Source organism: Dermochelys coriacea, chromosome 23 (genome assembly GCF_009764565.3).
Source record: "Dermochelys coriacea isolate rDerCor1 chromosome 23, rDerCor1.pri.v4, whole genome shotgun sequence".
Lineage (NCBI taxonomy): Eukaryota > Metazoa > Chordata > Testudines > Dermochelyidae > Dermochelys > Dermochelys coriacea.
In genome coordinates this window covers 6,504,135-6,530,487 of record NC_050090.1, presented here as the reverse complement: position 1 = coordinate 6,530,487, position 26,353 = coordinate 6,504,135, and the positions used below count along the sequence as shown (strand labels likewise).

General features: G+C 48.6%; 1 protein-coding gene across 1 annotated transcript; it reads left to right on the top strand.

The window, feature by feature from the left end:
- Positions 1 to 1,522: 1,522 nt before the first annotated feature.
- Positions 1,523 to 25,996, top strand: LOC119847381 (very-long-chain 3-oxoacyl-CoA reductase-like). The gene is made up of 12 exons (XM_038382163.2): positions 1,523 to 1,593; positions 5,023 to 5,489; positions 10,677 to 10,723; positions 10,855 to 10,930; positions 11,400 to 11,510; positions 12,485 to 12,552; positions 14,150 to 14,194; positions 15,718 to 15,752; positions 16,307 to 16,388; positions 20,386 to 20,451; positions 21,184 to 21,333; positions 25,006 to 25,996. Exons 1-12 carry the CDS (start codon positions 1,523 to 1,525, stop codon positions 25,123 to 25,125), a joined length of 1,338 nt encoding a protein of 445 aa, XP_038238091.1. The 3' UTR covers positions 25,126 to 25,996.
- The last annotated feature ends 357 nt before the right edge of the window (positions 25,997 to 26,353 follow it).

The following is a 26,353-nucleotide window of genomic DNA, read 5'->3' as shown; positions in this document are numbered from 1 at the left end:
TGTGAGTCACACCATCTCAGGTGTAAAATCCCTGAAACCTGGTGCTGTGACCAAGGGTGCAAACTCATGGCCTGCCCTCAGTGGGAAAGCAGAGGCAGAGCTGAGCCTGCAGCCAAATGTGGGGAAACACAGGAAGGAAAGCAGGACTCCCAAACATGTTTGTCCAGCCCAGGGGTGAGAGAAGCCCCAGTGAAGGGTAAAGCAGCCAGAAAGCTGCTGCTGGTAACAGACACCTTGTCAGAAGGGTCCTGCCAATGTGCAGGAGCATCCTGCCTCACCAGACTCTGGGTCACCAGAGCCCCAGAAATATGACCAACCTTGGAGGGGGACAAACCTCCACTGGTTTCAGATGCATCCGATGAAGTGAGCTGTAGCTCACGAAAGCTTATGCTCTAATAAATTTGTTAGTCTCTAAGGTGCCACAAGTAAACCTCCACTGATTACCCTTTGGTTGGGGTAGGGAGTGACCCCTTCAGCATTTGGGGAAAGACACCCCAGGCTGCAGCCAAGATGGCTGACACATAGAAGAATGTGAATTCACTGCCTGGCAGATGAGCAGGAGGAGGTAGTGGCCAGACCCCAACCCAGTTTCAAACCTGAAGGTGCTGAGGTGACAGGAAAGCCCAGAGGTACATGAAAACTCCAAAGCTGCTCCCTGCTAGTGTCATCTAACAGCCAAGACCTTAGGGAGGAGCAACAGCAGAGAAGCCAGCAAACAGAGCTGAAAACAGGGGAGATTGAGTGGAAGATTGTAAGGAGACTTTGGGGGAGGGTGTGTGGGGTGTTCTGGTTTTGGTTTGTGTGATTTCTTTTCCCCCTTGATAGGAGCTGAGGTGGGAAGTCTATGTCAGATATAGAGGCTCCAGAGGTAGTGACCCAAGGAACGGAAGAGACCATGAAGATGACTGGATGTAGAAGCTGTGGGATGTACATTATCCTGGTGTGGGTACCTGAAAAGAGTTTCGTTTGTCTGAAGTGCTGCCTTGTGGAGCTGATGGAAGAGAAGATGAAAAGTTTGGAGTTGCAGGCTGCATCTCCAAACTTGACTTGCAGGTAGAAACTATGCTTGAGTTTCAAAGGAGATTTGAGCAGAGGATGGAGAGAAAGCAAGAGGAGGCTGAAGGGAAAACTCAAAACTCGCAGGTGCAAGTGAGACTGGAAAACTGTGAGGGTGGACTGCTGGACGAGGAAAGTCACCAGTGGAAGCATGTGACCATGAGAACCAGGCAGAGGAAAAAAGACTGGCTAGTGAAGGAGAAACTGAGCTCAGAAATAGGGCTGCTGAGTTAGAAAATGAAGAAGGCACAGCAGACAGTAATAGAAGGTGGGAGGGCAAGGAAGAAGAGTAGACGGGCTAGTCCTACAAGAAGAGGGGAAGAGTCAATGAAGATTGCCAGAGTTCAGAGCCCCAAGAGGATAGAGAATGACTCACAGAAGATAGGAAGGGAGAACAAAAGAGAAGGACAAAGAACAAGAGGAATAATCAGAGTATCACACCAACACCAGAAAGAGGCAGGACTACATGACTGGGGAGAGGACTCCCTACCAAGAAGAGCACACAGACCAGTCAGAGCTGATCTGGAGAACACCAGGGTATGCTGTCTGCTGGGAGCTAATATACGGGATGCAAACCTAAGGCTGAAGATCCTAATGGGAGCAGGAAATAATCCACTGATTGTCCTTCATCTAGGAACAAATGATACTGCTCGATTTTTGTTGGAATGCACCAAGGGAGACTGTGCCAGGCTGGGGAAGATGATTAAATAAATGGAGGCTCAGGTTATTTTCAGTGGGATTCTATCTGTCCCTAGAGGAGGAGAGTGAAGGCCAGACAAGATTATGACAATCAACAGATGTCTCAGGCAGTGGTGCTTTAAGGAGGGCTTTGGGATGTTCGACCACTGACAGCCATTCACGGACAGAGAACTGTTCTCATGGGATAGACTCCACCTGAGTAGGGAGGGAAATAGACTTCTTCTGGGATGGAAGTTGGCAGAACTGATTAAAAGAGTTTTAAACTAGGAATTTGGGAGAGATACTCATAATCTCCAAGTCTGTTTTTGAAGACTCCGACGAGAGACTGCTGAATTGGAATTAATTTGCAAACTGGATACAATTAACTTAGGCTTGAATAGAGACTGGGAGTGGATGGCTCATTACACAAAGTAAAACTATTTCCCCATGTTTATTCCCCGCCCCCCACTGTTCCTCAGACGTTCTTGTCAACTGCTGGAAATTGTCCACCTTGATTATCACTACAAAAGATTTTCTCTCCCACCCCCCGCTTGTAATAGCTCATCTTAATGACAGGTTTCAGAGTAGCAGCCGTGTTAGTCTGTATTCGCAAAAAGAAAAGGAGTACTTGTGGCACCTTAGAGACTAACAAATTTATTAGAGCATAAGCTTTCGTGAGCTACAGCTCACTTCATCGGATGCATCGGATGTAGCTCACAAAAGCTTATGCTCTAATAAATTTGTTAGTCTCTAAGGTGCCACAAACTCATCTTAAGTGATCACTCTCCTTACAGTGTGTATGATAACACCCATTGTTTCATGATCTCTGTGTATATAAATCATCTCCCCACTGTATTTTCCACTGAATGCATCCAATGAAATGAACTGTAGCTCACGAAAGCTTATGCTCAAATAAATTTGTTAGTCTCTAAGGTGCCACAAGTACTCCTTTTCTTTTTGCAAATACAGACTAACACGGCTGCTACTCGAAACCTGTCATAATTACAAACTGTGTCTCATCTGGACATATATTTTACCTGCTTTAATCTGTCAATAACTCACTTCCTTTTCTTAGCTAATAAACCTTTAGTTAGTTTACTTTAGTATTGGCTACCAGCATTGTCTTTGGTATAAGATCTAGAGTACCAATTGACCTGGGGTAAGTGACTGGTCTCTTGGGACTTGGAGCAACCTGATGTAGTGTGATTTTTGGTTTAAGTGGCATTTTATCACAAAGTCCAGTTTGTCTGGGTAGCAAGATAGACTGGAGAATCTAAGGGAACTGTCTGTGACTCCATGGCAAGGCTGGCTAGCGAGGTGTCTGCTCTGTTTTCTGACAGTCTGCCCTGACGTAGGCACTCAGAGTTGTGAGTCACTCCAGACAGCTCTCACTGGAGATCAGATGAGTCTGAGCCCATGAAATTACAATGGAACACGTACATCAGTGCCTGGGGTTGCAGGGGGTTCTCGGGGAAAAATTCCCTAATGGCGGACAGACCTGACCCTAGGGCAGCACAGGGCCAGCAGTCCGGAGCCTTGGGGACTTCCAACAGCTAAGCAGATCAAAGCAAGCATCTCTATCACACTGAGATTTAAACTTCAAGATTCCTTATACGAAACAGAAAAGGAGGTGGATATTTTTTGCTGTTTTTAAAATGAAATAGGCAGCTAGTATTGTTTTTAAATTATTACGAAGAACAAGTTTGAACTTTGCTGTAACGTGCGTTGTTTGCCTGGATTGCGAGGAACCCTTTGAGTTGGCTTCTTAAATCCCTTCCTGCTGTTTCACAACTGATACTCCCTGATGACACATAGGAGCCAGAGGCGCCAGTACAGCACGTGTCGCCCCTGCATCGGCATGCCCCCCCCGGGGTCCCTCCCCCTTTTTTTCTGGCAGCCCCACGGGCCTCCCCAGTTTTCCAGCAATGCCCCCCCCAGGTCCCGGGGAGTGCAGGGGCTTCGCCCCGCACCTTTTTTTTCTACTGGCACCTCTAATAGGAGCCTTATCTTATAACAGGCTTAATGAAAAGTGATACAAGCTACAAAAGTGAGATCTTGGAAGATCTTGGCTGTTTTCATAATGTAATAAAAATACTGTCATGATAAATAATAATTAATAAATAGTGTGTAATAAGCATCTCATAAAACATTTTATATTTCCAAGATCACTGCTTTTATAATTTATGCTGAGATACGGGGGAGAAAATCCCTGGAAATATTCATTTTTAGGAAGGGGTTCACGAGACTTCACATTTTAGTGAAAGGGGCCTGTGGGTTGTTAAAGTTTGGGAACCACTGTGCTAGGGCATGCTGTGCCCCAGAGGAGCTGACTGTGTGATCATTTTCCTCTGAAAATTCAATCACGCAGTTCACTCTTTGAGTGAGCTACAGGCTGCTTTCTAGGCTGGGCAGATGATGGGTGAGCCCCTCAGTCCCAGACAAACTCCAAGTCCTTCAGCCTTGGGTAGTACACTCAGTTGGTCTTTAAGGTGCCACCAGACGCCTCATTGTTTATATCTAAATTGAGGGTGTCACAACATGTAGGCAGTGGACTTGAGCCATCCTCTGAGATACATCAAACAGGCCTGTCAACCAACAGAGCACTTTAGTACAAATCTGACACCACCAACTACATAGGTAAGAGGTTTTTCGCAGGAGTGGGTGGGTGAGATTCTGTGGCCTGCGTTGTGCAGGAGGTTGGACTAGATGATCATAACGGTCCCTTCTGACCTTAGTATCTATGAATCTATGCCTGGTCTGCTTACAAATGTTGCACCTCAGGTCTTTGGGCTCCGTTGGTGGGGGTCTACCAGGACTGGCTGCCTTCCAGCCCACTCACTTTGGGTTTACCCAAATCTCACCGCTCCAGAGCCTCCACTAATTCTCCTTCCCAGGACCTACGCTTGGACCAGTCCCCTGGGGTCTCTTTTCATAGCCGGACCCACTGTCCACAAGCCCAAGGCCCGTGCACACGGATCCTTACACGCTCGCTCCGCTGACCACGTTTTACGCTCAGGAAACCTATTCCCACAGAATTGCTCTGAGTCTAAACCCGTCAGGTCGGACAAAGAGTCCAGGCTAGCGACGCTGGCCCGTTTCACCACTTGTGCGACGACTTCTCTAGTGCCGACCTCCAGCTCCCCCCTTCCTTAGTTTGCACACCCGGCCGCCCTTTCTTCTGGGCCTCAGGTAACCACTCAAACACGAGGGCCCATCTCTTTCCACGGGTTCCCAGCACCAAGCCGTCCCATCCAGTTGGCTCTGAACCGCAGGTGCGTGGGCCCCCAGTTCAGGGAGCCAGCCTACGCCGCCGGCGGGCGGGGGAGATTTAGTTCCCCTCACAGACCTGCCCAAAGGGGCTGAGGGAGGCCTCCGTGTCCCCAGGATCAGGGAGGGCGCTTCTGTTGGGTGCACTTGCCGCCCCCCGCGGAACGCCCGGATAGCAGAGAAACCCTTTGAAGCCCGCGGCTGCAGCGGCGGCCGCAGCGACCGGGAGCGGCCCCGCCCCGGGGGCGGCTTAGCCCGGGAGCCGGGAGGCCGAGGCGGCCGGGCGGGGCGCGCTCGCTCGCTCGCTCGCTCCAGGAGCAGCCGCGGGACGATGGACGGCGGCGTCGCGGGGCTGCCGGCGCTGGGCGCCCTGGTCGGGCTCGGGCTGCTGCTGCGGGTCGCCTGGGCGCTGAGCCGGGCGGCGCGGCCCCATCTGCTGGCGGCGCGCGGGCGGGGCGCGGAGCTCGCCCGCTTCGGAGCCTGGGCGGGTGAGCTCGGCCCGCGGGCCCTGGGGAGGGTCTGGCCGGCCCGAGTGATGACCGGCGGCGGGGCTGACGGCTCCGGAGAGGGGGAGGCTGCGCGGGAGGTTCCCCCCCCCCCCCCGGGGGGCTGCCTGGGGCAGGGGTGCGACCGAGGGGGCTTGTACACACTGGCATTTAGGGCGACATAATTTGAAGACGCCGCCCCCTGGGCGAGCTGCGTTACCCCGGCCCCAGCGCCCGTGTGGCCAGCGCTGTGTCGGCGGGAGGTGGTTTTAATATGCCCAGGGGCGAGCTCTCTCCGTCTTCACCCGCTGGGCTAGTAGCTTCTCATGTAGTCTGGCCTTGAGTTTCCCAGCTCTGGAGCTGGAGGAGGTGCAGATTGCTGCTGGCCGGGCAGGGGCAGGTTCCTGCTCGCAGGGCTTCAGGCGTGAGGCAGCGGGGTGCCCCATCAGCTCTTGTTGTGAACCCCAGGACCGATGCCCCCAGGCACACGAACCAGCTGGAAGCCCCAGCGGGCAGGAGGGATGGCCAAGGTCAGGGGGCTCCGTGAGCCAGCCAAAGGGCCTGGGGGATACCGGCTCTGTAGAGAGGCCGGTGTCCAGGGTATGGGGTAGAAAACGTCTGGAGGAAACATTTCCCATCTTGCTGAGGTCAGAAACTAGACTGCTGCCCACTCCAGTTAACGTGGCTCTTTGTCCTTCTGGGGGCTATAAAATGAGTTCCAGGCCCTTTACTAGACCTTAAGGCAAGGGACTGGGAGCCAGGGTCTCGGGTTTTCCCCACACCTGTATTGCCAAACCCTCCTGCCGCATCTGCAGCTGATAACTGCGGGGGGGGGGAAGAGCGCTTTTGCTTCCTCAGCAAAATAAGCTATAGCAGAAAAGCACATTTATGTTGATATAACTGCATCTAACGTAAGGCTTTTGCTGGTATAACAAAGTCGCTCTAAATTCTCAGCCCTAGCCGACATTTCTTTACTGCAAAAGTTTCTAGTGTAGCCCTGGCCTCAGTGTTGCCAAAACTTGTCACGTGGGGTATTTTTCTCAGAGTCTCAGCTCCTGGAATCCTGTAATCACAGGAGAATCTCCACTCTCCTCAAATTAAAAAAATAGTTTCTAGCCCTTGTGGTTACAAAGAAAAGCTTGGAAAAATATCCTAAAGCCCAGAGACCAGAAGTCAAAGTGAGAGAGAACCCAAAATTCATCATGGCTGACAAATCACAAACATTTTTTTTATAAAATGTTTTATTTTGGGGGGGGCCTTACTCCTGATTTTTGAGGGCCTCGGGCTGGTGATACTGCAGACTTGCTGTAGAACTTGGCCCTGCCTGTAGCCTCCTCAAACAGGAACCCCTGCTCCAGAAGGCTTGTGTTGCCATATGTTCTTGCAACCACCTACTCCACTTTCTGCCTTGAGTCCCAGTGCAAGGCTACTGCACCCACCGCTGTGTATGGGAACCCCTTGGGTTCTTACCAGAAGGAATTTTTCTCCCAAGTGTTTCTCAGGCATTGAAGTTAAATGAGCTTAAACAGGAAATAAAGCATTTTAAGCAGCCTGAAGACATCCCTTCCATTCTTAGTTAATGAGGCCTCCGAAGTATGTTGCCTCTGTTGTCTGCATTGTGGTAGCACCAGTTCAGGGACTGGAGCCCCATTGTGCTAGGCACTATACACAGAGCTGGTCCCCAAGAGCTTCCAATCGATAGTTCTTCTGTTACCCAGAGAAACTGCATGCATCCGATGAAGTGAGCTGTAGCTCACGAAAGCTTATGCTCAAATAAATTTGTTAGTCTCTAAGGTGCCACAAGTCCTCCTTTTCTTTTTCCAGAGAAACTATGTAGTCTAGACCTGGATTTCCTGTGTAATAACAAGCAGGAGAGTGTCTACCTGTGTGGAATCCCTTTCTGATTGTCTCTACACATCAGAAAGGGGCACAGACCCTCTGCACCCTGGGAGGCTCTTTATCTCATTGGCCCAATGAGGCGTGTTCGTGTCTTTCATTCACTTCAGTCCTGGAAGCCCTTGAGAAGGGAGTGGGACTGGCAGCCAACTTGCCAAGCAACATTCCTTAGGGGCAGAGGGCTAGGACTGACATCCCAGCACCTCAGGCTGCCAGACATGCTGCTCAGCAGGGCACAGGGGCTCCCCACTGTCTGCTGTACTCAGAATGCTGGGCTCTAGACACAGAACCCGAGGTGTGGAGCCTCATTCTCCATGGCCTGGCACCTTGGGTCACTGTGCACAGTGGGTGAGTGGGGTGGAGAACAGAGACCAGTAGAACCAGGGAGAGTCTCCACCAGACCACACTAGGCTCCCTGCCAAGGGGGAGAGGGACTCCACCACTGATGTCCCCTCTGTGGGATTTGGGGGAAGGAAGGCTGATACTGGGGGGACCCACACATGGAGTGCTCTACTGGGGTGGACCTGAGCTGAGTATTCCTGCCTCATGTAAGTAACCTAGCCTGCCAGAAGGCAGGAAGCAGTGGGCCAGGAAGGGGGAGGTCCCAGTCTGCCCCCTACCAACATTAGGTGGGTAGGCCTGACATTCCCTGCCCAAGTAGGTATGGGACTGTAGTGCAGGGATTATAGGGCTGTAGGGGGCTCACATGAGGGTGAGCTAGAGCTCCAGATTGTCTAGTTGGGCCCTGTCTGAATGTTCCACTGGGCTGTCGTTCAGTAGAGCTTGGGTCTATTACCCCCACACTGGGCTTTGCTCCTACCTTCTGGCCGGTGGGCTCCACAGGTCAGATGGGTGGAAGAGCTGGGGCAGGGGCAAATCAGTAGCGGTGACTGTGTGAAGTACCACTGGTTTGTGGCAGCAAAGTGAAAAGTCACTGCAGCTCTATGTCGTTAGGGTTGAAAGGTCGTTAGGGTTATAATTCTTGACATCTGATTTGTGTCCATTCTTTTACGTAGAGACTGTCCAGTTTGGCCAATGTACATGGCAGAGGGGCATTGCTGGCACATATCACATTGGTAGATGCGCAGGTGAACGAGCCTCTGATAGTGTGGCTGATGTGATTAGGCCCTATGATGGTATCCCCTGAAGAGATATGTGGACAGAGTTGGCAACGGGCTTTGTTGCAAGGATAGGTTCCTGGGTTAGTGGTTGCTGGTGAGTATTTGCTTCAGATTGGGGGGCTGTCTGTAAGCAAGGACTGGCCTGTCTCCCAAGATCTGTGAGAGTGATGGGTCGTCCTTCAGGATAGGTTGTAGATCCTTGATGATGCGTTGGAGAGGTTTTAATTGGGGGCTGAAGGTGATGGCTAGTGGCGTTCTGTTATTTTCTTTGTTGGGCCTGTCCTGTAGTAGGTGACTTCTGGGTACTCTTCTGGCTCTGTCAATCTGTTTCTTCACTTCAGCAGGTGGGTATTGTAGTTGTAGGAATGCATGATAGAGATCTTCTAGGTCTTTGTCTCTGTCTGAGGGGTTGGAGCAAATGCGGTTATATCGTAGAGCTTGGCTGTAGACAATGGATCGTGTGGTATGATCTGGATGAAAGCTAGAGGCATGTAGGTAGGAATAGCGGTCAGTAGGTTTCCGATATAGGGTGGTGTTTATGTGACCATCGCTTATTAGCACCGTAGTGTCCAGGAAGTGGATCATGGACACAAATCAGACGTCAAGAATTATAACATTCAAAAACCAGTTGGAGAACACTTCAGTCTCTCTGGTCACTCGATTACAGACCTAAGAGTGGCTATCCTTCAACAAAAAAGCTTCAAAAACAATTCCAATTCAGCAGTCTCTCATTGGAGTCTAATTTGCAAACTGGATACAATTAACTTAGGCTTGAATAGAGACTGGGAATGGATGAATCATTACACAAAGTAAAACTATTTCCCCATGTTATTTCTCCACCCCACCCCACCCCACCCCACCGTTCCTCAGATATTCTTGTTAACTGCTGGAAATAGCCTACTTTGCTTGTCACCATGAAAGGTTTTCCTCCTTTCCCCCCCCCCGCTGCTGGTGATGGCTTATTTTAAGAGATCACTCTCCTTACAGTGTGTATGATAAACCCATTTTTTCATGTTCTCTGTGTGTGTATATAAATCTCTCCTCTGTTTTTTCCACCAAATGCATCCGATGAAGTGAGCTGTAGCTCACGAAAGCTTATGCTCAAATAAATTTGTTAGTCTCTAAGGTGCCACAAGTACTCCTTTTCTTTTTGCGAATACAGACTAACACGGCTGCTACTCTGAAACCTATGTTGCCATTTGAATCACAGAGCAGTTGTTGCTCTAGAACGTTTGTCCTTCCCTTGCTTGTGTGCTCTGTTGAGCAGTACAGCAGTAAATGCTGACATTTATCCTTGTTGGGCATCTGAATTATCATCCTTTTGAGATGAATGAGGCAGTGTTCCACTCTCAGTGCTATTGTGTTAGGCTTTCTGCAGATTCAGGCCAGCATTGCTGTATTGCTTACGCTGGGACTGCATTTTCAAGGCTTTCTTTGCATCCAAAAGTGCTAGAGGCTTACTGCTTTTTTTTTTAATGCAAGTTGTGATTCTGGAGAACAAGTTGGCAGCCTAAAAGGGAGTACTGGATGGCCCAATTTGAAGAGGTGGTGGAAGGTCCAGGAGGAGATGCCACACAGGAGGGAGGAGGAGAGGTACAGCAGTGAGGTCCATATGGGAATTCTTGGTGTAGAGAAAGTCCATGAAAACGTGGGAGGGGATGAGGTCACCTAGGGATACAATGCAGGGAGACCAGAGGAGAGGGCCAAAGAACAGAGCCTTGAGGGAGAGAGGGGGTGGGGAAAGGATGTGCCAAAGCAGCAGAGGGAGGAAGAGGAACAGGAGTAGACAACCATAAAGTCCATAGAGAAGATTGAGCTGATGGAGCAGTATGAGGCCTGTGGACGTGGCCATTGGGGTGTTGCCAATGACCTCAGCAAGGATTGTCCCAGGGATTGGAACTCCCCCAGGTTCTCAGTATTTTGGGGTGATAATGAAGTACCCCAGATGCTGTCTCACCAGAACCTATAGAGAGGGACTCTCCCTCCCTGCTCTGGGATTGAGGGGCTTAGCATTGATCCAGACCCTAGATAAGGTGTCCCCCTCCCTGCTCCATGGAGCTTACTCCAAACCATGCTGGGGAGTGTGTGCAAGGCATGCAAATTCCCCAGGGGAGCGGTTCTCAGCTACTGGCCTAAGGAGGCATTTACAGCCCGTACCTCTCTCCTCTTGCAGTGGTGACTGGAGCAACATCTGGGATTGGAAGAGCCTATGCCCATGAGGTAATAACCAGTGCTACTTTAGATCAGCTTTGGCACAAAGGTGAAGCTGACCCAGGAGTAGCTGTGGGGAAAACTGAGTAGATTTAGGGCTTCCCAGATTTTTCTGAGTTCCCCCCTTAATTGTTTTCCAGCTCGCCAAGAGAGGCCTCAATGTGGTGCTGATCAGCCGCTCTCTGCAGAAACTGAAGCAGGTGGCAGCTGAGATAGGTGAGTAAGACAGGCTGGGCAGGCTTCTGCTTGTGAGTGGGGTCTCTATGATGACCTGTGTGGATGCCAGGGGGTTTGGGCACCTAGGCAGTTAGGGTGGGAATCTTATGTGGTGTCACCTTGTGGCTGCATTGTTACCAAAGCACAGTATTAGAGCTTGGGTGAGTGAAGGGGTGGAAGGTGGGGTCCGGGTTGTGCCTTCCCTCCTACCACTCCCAGGGGTTCTATTACCACTAGACTAGGCCTTACACCCCTGCCCCCAGCCCAATTGCTGCAAGCCCAGGCTCCCTCCCTTTCCTTCTCCCAGGGACCTGTTGCAGCTAGCCTAGATCCCCACCCCCACCCCCACCCACACACCGTTTCCTCTCTGCCCGGGGGCTCTGTCACTCTGAGCCCACCCGCTCCCCAGCCCTGCCTTCTCCCTAGCCCCTCCCCAGGGTTCTAATCTTGCTCTGACTTTGCTTTCCAGAAGAGCAGCATGGACAAAGCACCAGAGTTATTGAAGCTGATTTCACCCAGGGGTCAGAGATCTATGACTCAATCCAAACCGCCCTGCAGGGCCTGGAGATTGGCATTCTGGGTAAATTGGCTCTTGGATTTTGTTCTGTTTGTCTTTGCAGCTGCCCTGGCCTGAAACATACCTTGGCCAGAAGCAGTGGGCCTGTGATTGGAGCTTTCCCAGGGAGATGGCAGATGTCATGCTCTCCGTTCCAATGTCTGTGCAGTTCCCAGTGGACTGTGCCCAGGTCAGACTCAAAAATAACCTGGTCAAACACTTGATTTCCATTGAGCTAATGGGTCTGATGTAAACCTAACAGATGAGCAAATTTTCTTGTAGTGTCTTCTGGGACTGGAGACTGCCTTGAACATGTGCACCTAACAGTGTCTTCTAGTTACAATCTAGGCAGGCACCCTTAACTAGTCTAGAGCCACGTGCTTGCTCCAGTAGGCTGTCTTCTTCATCCACTCCTGCTTGCATTTCCTTCAGTCTCCAGCATCTTCTGTCTCTCACACCACATGCACTAAAATCCAAATGGACACCACTGGTGGCTGTTTCTCATCACGCCCTTTACTCTCTGAGGGGATGTCTGTGCTTCAAGCTGGAGGTGTAAGTCTCAGCTCGAGGAGCTATACCTATGCTAAAGATAGTGTGTAGCTGTGGTAGTGTGAGCGGTGGGAGGGGCAAGCTACCCTAACACCTATGGTTTTGTGTGGTGTATGGTTTTGTAGGGTGGCTAGCTTCTACCACCATGGCTACGCCCTATTTTTAGCATGGTAGCTCAATCAGAGCTAGTGCTGGTATGTCTCCCTGAGCTGGGAATTATACTCCCAGCTCCAAGTACAGATGTACACTGTATAGCAAAGATCCCAAACATTCCCCCCATTTTTGGGAATAGTTGGATCCAGATCCAAATCTCCCTGCTTGGGCCTGTCTGAACCTGGTTCTTTGGGTCCTAGCGACAGACTTGTGTTATTTCTGAAGTGCCAAGTGTTTCTACTACATGATGCTCATAATTCAGAACAGCTGGGCCTGATGCATTGTTCTTTTAACAGTGAACAACGTTGCCATGACCTGTACAAAAGAGCCAGTGCATTTCCTGGATATCCCCAACATTGAAAAGGTTAGTCTTGTTCAAAAATTCTTGCTAGGCTGGTTTCCTGTCCTGCCGATGATCTGGTCTCCCTGGGAACCAGGGAGTAAAGCTGGGTCTGTGCTAAGTGTTCACGGTGTACAGATTTTTTTTAGTGCAATCTAGCGAGGATGTAGAAGTGTGTTGTTCACAAACATGCTAGAAGTCTAGTACAGCCAAGGGAATGTCGACTTTGAAAACATGTTAAGCAAGTTGAGTTAAAAGACTGGCCTACGGAATTGGGGGAGCTGTCACCCACTCCCTGACACCTCCCTCTTCCCACTTGCCTGGCTCAGGTGGATCTCAGAGCAGGGGAAGAGAGTGCCCAGGGAATGGGCAGAGTTATTGTGACTGGACTTTTCCTATATGAAGAATAAGATGATAGGTAAACATAGGGCATGTCTCCCTGGGGCATGCTGCTCAGCCTCTATTTCACATCATCTTTGGAGCCCAGTGTAACAAAGTCTCAAAGGCAATACTGAATTTCACCACAGAGTCCCCTTGTGGCTTTCATATTATTTGACAATAAAATCTCTTTATCTCTTCACTTCTGTATCAAGGTGAGTCTCTTTGGACCCTTACCATGGCTCACACCGTCCGTGCTGGTCCCACTCCACACCCTTAGCGACTGTCCTTTTGCCACTCTGTACAGAGAGACCCACCCCAGATCCTCTCTGTGCTCTAGGACCATATGTGAAGGCAGGGCTAAGTGACAGGGCAGGTCTGTGTGTTCACCACTAAGGCTGTCACCCACAGCTCTACCCAGCCCTGAAAACTCTATGGGACTGGAGACAGGTTTCATTGTTAGTCTCTAAGGTGCCACAAGTACTCCTCGTGTGTGGTTTTTTTTTTATGGGACCGGAGGAGCTTCTTGCATCATCACAACAGCTCCTCCTGCAGACACAAAATCCTGTGACTTTCAGTTGGTTTGTGAGAATAGGCAGCACTGGCCTTCCCCTGGCTGCTTGGCGGGGAATCCTCTCCCTACTGCACCACTGCCATTTGATTCCATCCATCTCCCATCACTGTCCTCTGTATCCCTTTCAGCCTTTCACCTGCCTCCACATCCTCCTGCGCCCCAACCAACTAAATCTGCCTCCTGCTCCCGTCAGTGCCCTGCTCTCCCTCATTCTCCCCATCCCTAGACAGTGCCTTGTCTTGCTTCCTGGACCATAGAGTGGCAGCAATTTTGTCTGTGGGCCTGGCTTCAATCTCATTGAAAACAGTGGGAGATGGCTTTTGAAAATGCCCCTAGGTGCTTTTCTGCGTCTTCAAGTGCCAAATACCTAACTGCCTAAGTAACTATCGGATCTGATCACCCTTCCCCTTTTCCCGCCTAAGCTATGTTAAACCTGCTGTTGTCTCTCTCTTTCTTTAGAGGGTGAGCTCTGTGGGACAGGGGCTGTCTTGATGTGTCAGTATAGTGGCTGGGGCTCTGAGTGCTACCCACCACAATAACCGCAAGCATGTATAGTGACAGAGATGAATGTGCTAACCCGTCCACAAGGGGTGGCAATCTCAGTGCTGTCAGTGACAATGGGAAAGAAGAGGTCATTATGTCTTTTCCTTTCACTCCCTCTCTCTTCAGACTCTATCGGATATTGTGAATTGCAACATGCTCTCAGTGGCAAAGGTAAGTGAAATAGAGCTGGCATCCCTAGGCAGCTTCGGTGGCTTTCTCCTGTTTCTTTTACATGGGGCATGACATGAGGAACCAATAAACTCCTGGGAAACCGCAGGGTGTTACCCGTACAAAATTCTCTGTTACTCACACACTCTAAGGGCACCCACCTTTACCCAGTTCCTAGGGCTCAGGCATAACCCTGTGGGTTTGCAGGACCTTTTACCAGTGAAAGAGCCTTACACAGTAATATCCTTTATCCTCTCTTTATTAACAATCACCAAAAACAGACTGCACACGCTACACATACAGTGCTTACCACTCCCAATAAGACACATGAACTTTTCTTGATGGCCAGTCAGGATCAGGTCCATCTGGGGGACTCTAGTTTCTGCATGATGTCATTGGTAGTGTTGCGGTCTGGGAGCTCTGATCTTTGGGGCTGTGTCCTGGAATTGGTTCCCCAAGAACTTCCTTTCGGACCCCAGTTTATATAGTGAAATTTGAGTCCTTTTTAGCTATACCTTAACCAATCATTATACTAAAATTTTACTAACCAATCCTAACATAGTGTAACAAAATTCTCTAACCAATCCTACCCCACCACCTTAATTCATTTACACCTAGCAAAATTAATTATGCAACAGACAGAAACAATCAAAGAACCAGACAGAGACCATACAGACAAACAATAGGGAAGTGGGGATCATAGTGACAAAACAATAAAGAAATGAGGATTTCCCAACCACAACTATTGATAAGTGATTGCTCGCCAGACAGGATACTGTCAAACTAAGTTTTCTTTAACCATTTTAAACTGTTTATTTGGTGATTGTGGGGGCCATTAGGACGGGGTCTCCGTCTAAACAGGCTGATATTACATTAAAACAATGTAATAATTTAGATGGAATGTGAGGATGCGAATTCCTGCTTCTCAGCTAATGGCTGCTGATCGGCTGCTCTTTTAATCTGGCTGCAGACAAAGGCCTTAGGCTTTAGGCCTTACAGTCTGGCTGCAGACAAAGGGTTTATCCTCACAAGGGGGGAGAGAGCAGTTCCAGTGTTGGGTAGTGAAGGGCTGGTGGGTGAAAGGAAAGAGGAGTGTGAGGATGGGCAGTGGGAGCGCTAATGGGAGAGGGATGGGGACATAGGAACAGCACCTATTACTGAGGGAAAGAGGGTGCAAGGGGGATGATTTGGGAGCATGAGGCTGGACATGTCAGGGGGGTGTGGCTGGTGAGAGGAGGGCAGGGTGAGGACTGTCTCTGCCTCTGTGGTCTCTGGCTGATGAGGGGAGGACAGGCCTTGCTACTGGGGGACATAGCTGGTGGGGGCAGGGCAGGCGGGATGAGGGTTGTTGCATGTGGCTGGTGAAGGGAGGACAATCTGGGGGGTGGGAGGCAGATTCTGCCATTGCAGGGCATGGCTGCTAAGGGAGGGCAGGAGCTGATGATGGCCCCTGTCATGGACAGGGCATTGCTGGCAGGCTGTGCGGCACGTCCTGTCTCATGTCTCACCGACGCCTCTCATTGCAGATGACCAGGATTGTCCTGCCCCAGATGCTCACCAGGTACAAGCAGCAGGAAATTACTGTGGCTCGACAGCGGGGGAGCCATGTGTACTGGGCCTACTTGACAGGGGCTGCAGTGCAGTGCCATCTTTGTGCCTCGGGGTGGCATCCGCCTTTAGCTGCCCCCATCCCACACTGATCAGGAATCTTCCTGGGCAATGAGCTCTCCCTCTCCCCTGCTCTAAGTGATGGGTTCTCCCTTCTCCTCCCCGTCCCCTCAGCCTGGATGGTGGGCAGGGCCTGGGCAACAAGCTCTACCTCTTCCCCTGCTCCTGAGCTCTAGACGATCATTCAAGCCCTAGTCAGCCCATCCACGTTCTCCTCTCCCTCGGTTCAAAAGGAACTCTCTTCTCCCCACCAAACAGGGTAGGCGGAGTCTGGCTGCAAACTCCAGCATAGACTCCTGTGCCCCCCACTTTGTAATGGGGTGATGGGTTCTCCCCTCTCACCCCCCGGGGGCATGGGCTGGGCCTGGGCAATGAGCACACCTCTCTCCTTTTTCCTGGGTGCTCTCTGGGGCCATCCTCACATGGAGTTCTCTCTCTTCATGGCAGGAAGAAGGGGGTCATCATTAACTTGTCCTCTGAAGTGGGTCGTCATCCCCATCCAGTGGCCACAGTGTACAGTGCTACGAAGGTAAGGAAAGTTACATCCTGTGCCTAGCACTCTTTTCTCTCCCATAGAAACTTAGAAGATTAGGTTGGAAAAGACCTGCTCAAAGCAGGACCAGCACCGACTAAATCATCCTTAAAAACCTCTCAGGATGGACATTCCACCACCTCCCTAGGTCACCCATTCCAGTGCTTTACCACCCTCCCAGTGAAATAGTTTATCCTAATATCCATCCTAGACCTCCCCCACTGCAACTTGAGACCATTACTCCTTGTTCTGTCATCTGCCACCAAAGCGAACAGCCGAGCTCCATCCTCTTTGGAACCCTCCTTCAGGTAGTTGAAGGCTGCTATCAAATCCCCCCTCATTCTTCTCTTCCGCAGACTAAATAAGCCCAGTTTCCTCAGCCTCTCCTTGTAAATTATATGCCCCAGCCCCCTAATCATTTTCACTGCCCTCCACTGGACTCTCTCCAATTTGTCTACATCCTTTCTGTAGTGGGGGCCCAAAACTGGATACAATATTCCAGATGTGGCCTCAGCAGTGCCGAATAGAGGGCAAAAATCACTTCCCTTGATCTGCTGGCAATGTTCCTACTAATGCAGCCCAGTATGCTGTTAGCCTTCTTGGCAACAAGGGCACAATGTTGACTCTTACCGAGCTTCTCATCCACTGTAATCCCCAGGTCCTTTTCTGCAGAACTGCCACTTAGCCAGTCAGTCCCCAGCTTCTAGCAGTGCATGGGATTCTTCTGTCCTAAGTGCAGGACTCTGCACTTGTCCTTGTTGAACCTCATCAGATTTCATTTGGCCCAATCCTCCAATTTGTCTAGGTCACTCTGGACCCTATGCCTACCTTCCAGCATCTCTATCTTTCCCCCCAGCTTAGTGTCATCCACAAACTTGCTGAGGATACAAACCATTCCATCATCCAGATCATTAATGAAGATGTTGATCAAAACCAGCCCCAGGACCGATCACTGGGGCACTCCACTTGATACCAGCTGCTAACTATAAATCGAGCTGTTGATCACTACCCATTGAGCTGACAATCTAGCCAGTTTTCTATCTACTTTATAGTCCATTCATCTAATCCATACTTTTTTAATTTGCTGGCAAGAATACTATGGGAGACCATATCAAAAGCTTTGCTAAAGTCAAGGTATATCATGACGACCACTTTCCCCATATCCACAGAGCTGGTTATCTCATCATAGAAGGCAATCGGGTTTGTCAGGCATGACTTGCCCTTGATGAATCCACGTTGACTGTTCCTGCTCACCTTCCTCTCCTCCAGGTGCTTTAAAGTGGATTCCTTGAGGACCAGCTCCATGATTTTTCTGGGGACTGAGGTGAGGCTGACCAGTCTGTAGTTCCCCGGATTCTCCTTCTTCCCTTTTTTAAAGATGGTCACTATATTTGCCTTTTTCCAATTGTCCGGGACCTCCCCCGATTGCCATGTGTTTTCAAAGAGAATGGCCAATGGCTCTGCAATCACATCAGCCAACTCCCTCAGCATCCTTGGATGCATTACATCCGGACCCATGGACTCATCCAGCTTTTCTAAATAGTCCTTAACCTGTCCTTTCCCCACTGAGGGCTGCTCACCTCCTCCCCATACTGTGCTGCCCAGTGCAGCAGTCTGGGAGCTGACCTTGTCTGTGAAGACTGAGGCAAAAAAAGCATTGAGTACTTCAGATTTTTCCACATCATCTGTCACTAGGTTGTCTCCCCCATTCCCACACTTTCTCGGACCTTCTTCTTATTGCTAACATACCTGTAGAAACCCTTCTTGTTACCCTTTACATCCCTTGCTAGCTGCAACTCCAGTTGTGCTTTGGCCTTCCTGATTATACCCTGACATGCTTGAGCAATATTTTTATACTCCTCCCTAGTCATCTGTCCAAGTTTCCACTTCTTGTAAGCTTCCTTTTCATGTTTAAGCTCACCGAAGATTTCTCTGTTAAGCCAAGTTGGTCGCCTGCCATATTTGCTATTCTTTTTGCACATCGGGATGGTTTATTCCTGTGTCCTCAGTAAGGATTCTTTAAAATACAGCCAGCTCTCCTCGACTCCTTTTCCCCCTCCTTATTAGCCTCCCAGGGGATCCTGTCCATTAGTTCCCTGAGTGAGTCAGTCTACTTTTCTGAAGTCTAGGGTCTGTATTCTGCTGCTCTCCTTTCTGCCTTTTGTCAAGATCCTGAACTCTACCATCTCATGGTCACTGCTGCCCCGGTTGCCACCCACTTCTATTTCCCCTACCAATTCTTCCCTTCCCTGTTTGTGAGCAGGAGGTCAAGAGGAGCACAGCCCCTAGTGCGTTCCTCCAGCACTTTCATCAGGAAGTTGTCCCCAACACGCTCCAAAAACCATCCTGCCCTATACTGAGATCCCAAGAGTAACAGCAAGCCCTCTGTGGGGAATTACGTCTCCTGTCTTTGCTCCAGGGTTCTCGTCCTTCAGCCAGACAGGCTGCTGGATCCTCTCATAAAAACAGCCATACTCAGTCAGACCAATGGTCAAGCTAGACCAATATCCTGTCTTCCAACAGTGGCCAATGTCAGGTACTTGAGGGGGAATGAACGGAACAGGGCAATTAGGTGGACTATAAGGTGGATAGAAAGCTGGCTAGATTGTCAGGCTCAACGGGTAGTGATCAATGGCTCAATGTCTAGTTGGCAGCCGGTATCAAGCGGAGTGTCCCAGGGGTCTGTCCTGGGGCCAGTTTTGTTCAACATCATCAGTGATCTGGATGATGGGATTAATAGCACCCTCAGCAAGTTCGCAGATGACACTAAGCTGGGGGAGAGGTAGATACGTTTGAGGGTAGGGACAGGGTCCAGAGTGACCTAGACAAATTGGAGGATTGGGCCAAAAGAAATCTGATGAGGTTCAACAAGGACAAGTGCAGAGTCCTGCACTTAGGAAGGAAGAATCCCAGGCACTGCTACAGGCTGGGGGCCGACTGGCTAAGCAGCAGTTCTGCAGAAAAGGACCTGGGGATTACAGTGGATGAGAAGCTGGATACGAGTCAGCAGTGTGCCCTCCTTGCCAAGAAGGCCAACGGCATATTGGGCTGTATTAGTAGGAGCATTGCCAGCCCTAGTACTGACTGACGCTGCCAACGACCAAGAGTTATGTAGTCCTCCTGTGTACGTCCTTCTGGCACCATCGCTTTTCTTACACCAGGACTCTGATGTCAGAGAATCTCCTCCGCCATCCTCGCCAGTACTGTGCTCCCCATCTTGGCACCAGCAACTATCAGTGTCAACCTGATTGTTTGGCTGCTAGAGCTGTCAAGCTATTAAAAAAAATTAATCATGATTAATCGCACTGTCAAACAGTAATAGAATATCATTTATTTAAATAGTTATGGATGTTTTCTACATTTTCAAATATACTGATTTCAATTACAACACAGAATACAAAATGTACAGTGCTTACTTTATATTTATTTTTGATTACAAGTGTTGCACTTTAAAAAAACAGAAGAAATGGTATATTTTCAGTACTGTACAAGTACTGTAGTGCAATCGCTTTATCATGAAAGGTGAACTTACAAATGTAGAATTATCTACCAAAAAACTGCACTCAAAAATAAAAATGTAAAATGTTATGGCCTGCAAGTCCACTCAGGCCTACTTCTTGTTCAGCCAATCGCTTAGACAGAACAAGTGTGTTCTTCTCCTTCCTTGCACCTGAAAATCCTGTCTAGGTATAGGGGGTGGGGTTGGAAAACAACCTCCCTTGGTCTCCATTAGCTACAAAGCAGCTCTCCTGTTACAGCCGTGTGCTTGCCCTACTAGGAGCACCCAGTGCTATCTCACACCAGCTTCCCATGAGAGCCAGAGCAACGGGCCTTGTCCCAGCCACCCATCCTTTCAGGATCTGCTTTTGAGGTTTCTTAGCTCCCTTGTGAGCGTTCATTGTGACATGTCCCCCTCCCCCCGCCACGCTACCCTTTCCCTTCTCGTTCTCCATTGCAGTCCTGTGGCTTCATTTTCATTTTCTCTCCATTGCAGAGATTTGTAGATTTCTTCTCGAGAGGCTTGGAGGCCGAGTACCACTCCCAGGGCATCCTAGTGCAGGTACTGAGAAATGAGACCTTCTCCCCTGTGGACACAAGGGCAAGGAGCGCTCTGGAGTTTGGGGCCAGCAGTTGCGGGAGGTGTCTGGGGATGCAGACACCTGTCTGTGCTTTGCCATGCTCCACTGCTCCATCTGCAGGCAGCACTTTTCACTGCCAGCTGCTGGCATTCAACAGCTCCCTGTAAGGGGAGGGAAAGGGATTATCCATTACTCTCTGTGGTGGGAAGGAAGGAGGAGGGGAAGGGGGATTCTCTGTATGGGAGTTGCTGGGTGCAGGGCACTTATGAAAATCTGGCCATTAGTGCTCTGCCCTTCTATGAGGGATACAGACAAAAGCTTATAGCCTGTTCTCTGCCCCTCTTCAGGTCAGAGGGGATTTGCTGTGCTGTGTCAGAAGCCCACTCTCTATTCCTGATCCCTTTCTCCCTCCTTGGACCCTGAGTTAGCATGCTCACCCATTGGGGGAAAATAGCCATCTTGCATGACTCTAAAGTTACCCCTCCAACCAGGAGTGACCAAGCTGAGCTGTGACTAGCATCGTCCCTTTGTGGCTGCAACAGTCAGACTGAGGTGGGAAACTCTCATGACTTCATAGTGACAGTGATTGGGCCTTCACTGCCAGCCTTGTGAGGGATCAACTCTGGTGTCTGACTAGTAGGCAGACTGAGCCTAGAGATTGTGCCGGAATGCAAGAGAACAGGCAATAATTCTCTCCCCTCTGCCCCCTCTAGAGTGTCCTGCCTCTCTTTGTTTCCACAAACATGACCAACAACATCATACCCAACCGCTATATAAAGACAGCAGAAGACTTCGCTTGTGAGGCCTTGAACACTGTGGGCATCAGTAGCAGGACATCTGGCTGCCTTTCCCACTCCATGCAGGTCAGTCTGACAGATGGGGGTATGGGAGAACGAGGGGGAGTGTCTGGTCTGGCTGCCTCTCCCACTCTGTACAAGTCAGTTTAGCAGGTGAGGGGCAGCAGCTCAGGGAGTGAATCTTCTGACAGCAGCCGCTAAATGTTAAAAATGAATGAATAAGCCAAATAAAATTCAGCTGTAAAAGCTAGAAGGGAATAGTGAGAACGAGGATTCCTCTTCCAGGCTCTGTGCTGAGGAACTAAGGCCCACCTCTCCCAGGATCCAGACCAATGTTCCCTCTAATATTTTACATCCATGTGCGGAATGAATTTTGTTATATGCAGCACCAATATCGAGGTAATGTGCAGATGTGCGCCACCAGTACAAACAAAAAACCAAGATATAATATATATTTTTAAACAGTTCATAGGTATGGAAGAAGAAAGAATATTAAAACAAGGGATAATTAACAAGCTGCTTAAGATGTTTATTTAATATGAAATCAGATAAAAAGAAAATTAACACTGCCCTTGGAGTACATGTATGTTATCATCCTGTATAACAACTTAAGCTAGTAAACATACCAAAATGTGGCCTACTGAAAACAGCTATATAAATAAAACAAAGTCTTGGCCATTAAGTGAAAGCATAAAAAATATGGACCAGAGGCCCAGCTGAATAACCTACTCCTACCATAGACCACTAAATCTTCAGGGAAAGCTATCGTCGAAAAACAAAACATCTCCCAAAACATTAGCATGCTATGGACTTTTGCCGTTCACAAAACTATCCCTCTTGCATTCATGTTATCTGCACACTGAGCTCAGCTTTAAGATGCTAAACAAATCTATGAGTCAAGTAGAAATAGTCATGTTCTCATTGCAAATATTAATACAATATTTTCTGATACTGGAAAGGAGAGTAAAAGGCATTCCCTCAGGCTTATACAATTTCTATGGGATGTCAACTCTTAATTTAATACTTCACATACAGAACAGTAAAAATAAGTAATAAAGCAACACAGAGAGCAAACAAAACCACAAACAAACAAGTGACAGCACTGAAAATATGAAGGGAAGTAAAACATCAAGTGGTTGGTTATGGGGATTTTAAATGAGCGTTTAGGAGGAGCCACACTGTGCAAGTGCAACAGAGCCCTGTAGAAACAGGCAAAGTTCTCCTGGTTTCACACTGTGTATGTCATCAACTCAAAAACTTAGAGTAGGGTCATTACCTTTTTACAAGCTCCTTAAGTAAACAAAGCACATTAACACAGGGCTTCGGAGGTTGCAGATAGATCCCTGCTTCAAAGAGCCAGCAAATAAGATCTTCATCCTACAAAGCACCTAACATCAAACCCCCTAGTGCTTGCTACTTACGAGTCAATGGGAGTACTCTGAAGAGCCAGAACTATATCAGATAGCAAAGATCTGGCCTTAATGGTTTCCAGTACCTTTCCCCAAACAAATTTTAAAACTTAATGGAAATCAGTTGTCTGGAATCCAAGTGATTTCCATTGTTTTAGAATTTGTTTGGGGAGAGGCATCTCTCCTGGCCACTGCAGCCCCAGAGCTGGGGCTGGGACATGACAAGTTAGAAAATACAAGAGTGATACTGCAAATCAGACTTTAAAGCTGTAATACATCTTCCCAGACAAAGCTAAATCCAAACATTTTAAGCAGCTGGTGGAGCTAGCATTCATTTTAGGAACTAGATTAATTAACCTCTGTACCTGTTAAGCAATTCTGAAAAGCCATCCAAACCAAAAGCTAGGCATAAATAATGCATTGCATCTCTCCCTGGCTGTCACACGCAGCCCAGCTGGGTCTGGGATGCTCTAAATTTAGTCCAGACTCCACTGACCTCCACCCACCCCCTATTTCCCCCCACATACCCTGTATTTTCCCCCATCACCTCACCTTCCATGTCCTCTCCAGGGTCCAGGTCCACCTAATTAGTGGAGCCATGTGGATAAGTCCCAGAGAGATGCAGCCTTAACCGTTTTGCCACCCAGGGCAGAAAACGTTGGTCCATACACTCCTGAGGAGGAAAAGAAAATGTAGAGTGACGAGGCGGTCTCGCACCACTGGAAGCTGGTGCCCAGGGTAACCGCCCTGTTTGCCCACCCCTAGAACTGGTCCGGGGCCCAGCTCCCTGAACCCTGTAAAAAAAAATCAGGAATACTTGTGGCACCTTAGAGACTAACACATTTATTAGAGCATAAGCTTTCGTGGGCTACAGCCCACTTCATCAAATGCATTGAATGGAACATATAGTAAGAAGATAGATATAGATATAGATATAGATACACACATACAGAGAAGGTAGAATTTGCCATACAATATAGTAAGAAGATATATATATACATACAGAGAAGGTAGAATTTGCCATACAATATAGTAAGAAGATATATATATACATACAGAGAAGGTGGAATTTGCCATACAAACAGTTTGTATGGCATATTCCACCTTCTCTGTATGTGTGTATATATATATATATACCTTCTTATTATATGTTCCATTCAATGCATTTGATGAAGTGGGCTGTAGCCCACGAAAGCTTATCCTCTAATAAATGTGTTAGTCTCTAAGGTGCCATAGGTACTCCTGTTTTTTTTTGTTTTTTTTTTTTTTGCAGATACAGACTAACACGGCTGCTACTCTGAACCCTGTAATGTTGCCAATCCCAGGAGTTCAGAAATCATGAGTCAGGACCAAAAAATTCACAACACCGGCTTAAAATTCTGATACTTAGAAAAAAATCTTTTGTTTCCTTCTGACTTCTAGTTTCTGAGACTTTAGGTCACACTTTGAACCATGTTTTCTGGCTTCTATCCACAGCCTGAAAGTCTTTTGTTTTGTTTGAGATGAAATATTGCAAGATTAATGATAAATCACACAGGTTTCAGAGTAGCAGCCGTGTTAGTCATCCGATGAAGTGAGCTGTAGCTCACGAAAGCTTATGCTCTAATAAATTTGTTAGTCTCTAAGGTGCCACAAGTACTCCTTTTCTTTTTGATAAATCACAAGAGTTGTCAATGCTGGCCTGGGCCTGCACTGAGGAGCTGGGCCCTGCACCCCTGTGGAAAATGAGAGGGCCCTGTGGTGAGGACCCCGTCCCCCACCCTCTGGGGTTCATGTCTCTGAACTGAAGAGCTAGGCCCCTTGCTGCTTGTGAGGATCATTTGCTGCAGTCATGTTACCGTCCCTGTTGTTTGCAGCACAGCTGCTGGGAAACCTGAGTCTCTCTGATGTCACGTTTGGGGAACAGGAAGAAAATGTCTGGGCTCCAGTTAGAGAAACATGGTTTTTGCTGTGATCAGTACAGCTGCCTGAGCAGCCTGGGGAGTTGGGCTGTGTTCTGAGCAGGATTCTCACACAGCTCACATGTCCAAGGCTCCTTGCAGGATACTGAGTGACAACACACAGCCCACTAGACAGCACTCCAGCAGCTGTGAGGAGCGTCACCACCAGCGTACATCTCCTCTTCAGCCTTTCCGTTTCTCCCCTCCAGTTGTCCACAACAGCGCTTGACGAGACAGTTCAGTGCAAGAGGGTACCTCTGTCCATGCCCCATTTGACCGAGACCATGCGTGGGGTTTAGACTCTAGATTCACCTTTTGCCTGATTAATCATATGTCTCTTCACAGGTGGTAGCAATTTAAATGACTTGTCCCTTCTTTGCTCATTTCAGAGCTTCTTTTATGAGCTGCTGGTTCCTGAGTGGTTTCTTTTCTCCTCCCTTGGGTTTAAATGCACTCTGGCACTGTGGAGTAAGTTGAAGACCCGGATGCCCTCACTGAAACATGAGTAGGCAAGAACTCACAGGCCCAAATGATGCAGCACTAACCCTTTGCTCCGAGCTAACCATATCCTTTTCTTCTCCTCCTGAGTTTGCTAAATTTGCTGCTGTTAGCCTGTACTTTAAAATAGCTTCACAGGGTTAATTGGTTGCTTTCCACCCTACCCCACCCCCCTGCACTTTTGTTTTTCTGAAGTTTTAATGGAGGATTACTTTGGATACTTATGGGAAATGTTTTTCTGGATAGAGCATGACACAGCTCTGCCATATTCCACTGAAATTTTAAGAGTAAAAGATCCGTGGGTGACCATGGAGACAAATGTTTTCCTGTCTTTGTGAGCAATCCCATGGTAAAGACAGCACAGGGGAAGGCAGCTGTGTTGCGGGGACTGTATTTGGTGGCTAAGTCATTACAGACAAAATGCACCACCTTGAAGAACTGAATGCATAAGTAAGTGATTTAAAGAGAGTGAAGGGTTAAATGTAGCTTTGGCAGAAATTAAAACTACAGTAATTTACAGAGTCTACATGTACAGAGTCTGTATGTAGTCTGTACATACTACAGAGTCTGTATGTAGTCTACAGAGGGTAGATCTATCCTCATCATCGTATCCGCTCATTATACTCCACACCTGAACATAGCCATTATATGGACAACATCCCCCCATATCTCAATGTTTGTACTTTGATCCGTTAAACTTTTACCCCCAATCGGGGAGATTGCAGATTATGTATTCCTTACGTCACCTGCTCCTAAACTGAACTTCGCACCCCTTGATAATCTATACCTTATTCCCTGATAACCAGAAATTTCTATGCCTAAACTCTGTACCGTTTTCTTTTTACTTCAACATTATCTTAATAAAATTATTAAATCTGCCTCCTCCCACACCCCGCGTACTTACTGCCTTTCTCCCTCCAACAGGAACCCACTAGTAACTCTCTGATAATCCCTACTTACACTAGCTTCACAGCAGCCATTTAACTTCCCTGGTCTCTGGAAGGATGGAATGATCTGGAGCAAACATGGATGTTATGCCACAGCCTTTTAGGGTAGAAAAGGCAACTGGGGACATGTCAGAACAGGAAATAATTTCACATCACAATTCCCCCCCGGCTCTTTCCCTGCATACTGGTGTTCTAGACTGTCAGGCAAATAACAGAAAAATTCAAAAGACAGTAAGTAATGGGGGTGGGGAGGATGACAACATCTGTTAGAAAAGGAATTCACCAAACACAA

Excerpts from the sequence above, each read along its gene's own strand:
- LOC119847381 (XM_038382163.2), top strand. The coding sequence starts at position 1,523 with ATGACTGGGGAGAGGACTCCCTACCAAGAAGAGCACACAGACCAGTCA. Across the intron at positions 1,594-5,022 it reads CTGATCTGGAGAACACCAGG|TTCAGGGAGCCAGCCTACGC; the intron begins GTATGCTGTCTG and ends GTGGGCCCCCAG. Across the intron at positions 10,724-10,854 it reads GAAGAGCCTATGCCCATGAG|CTCGCCAAGAGAGGCCTCAA; the intron begins GTAATAACCAGT and ends ATTGTTTTCCAG.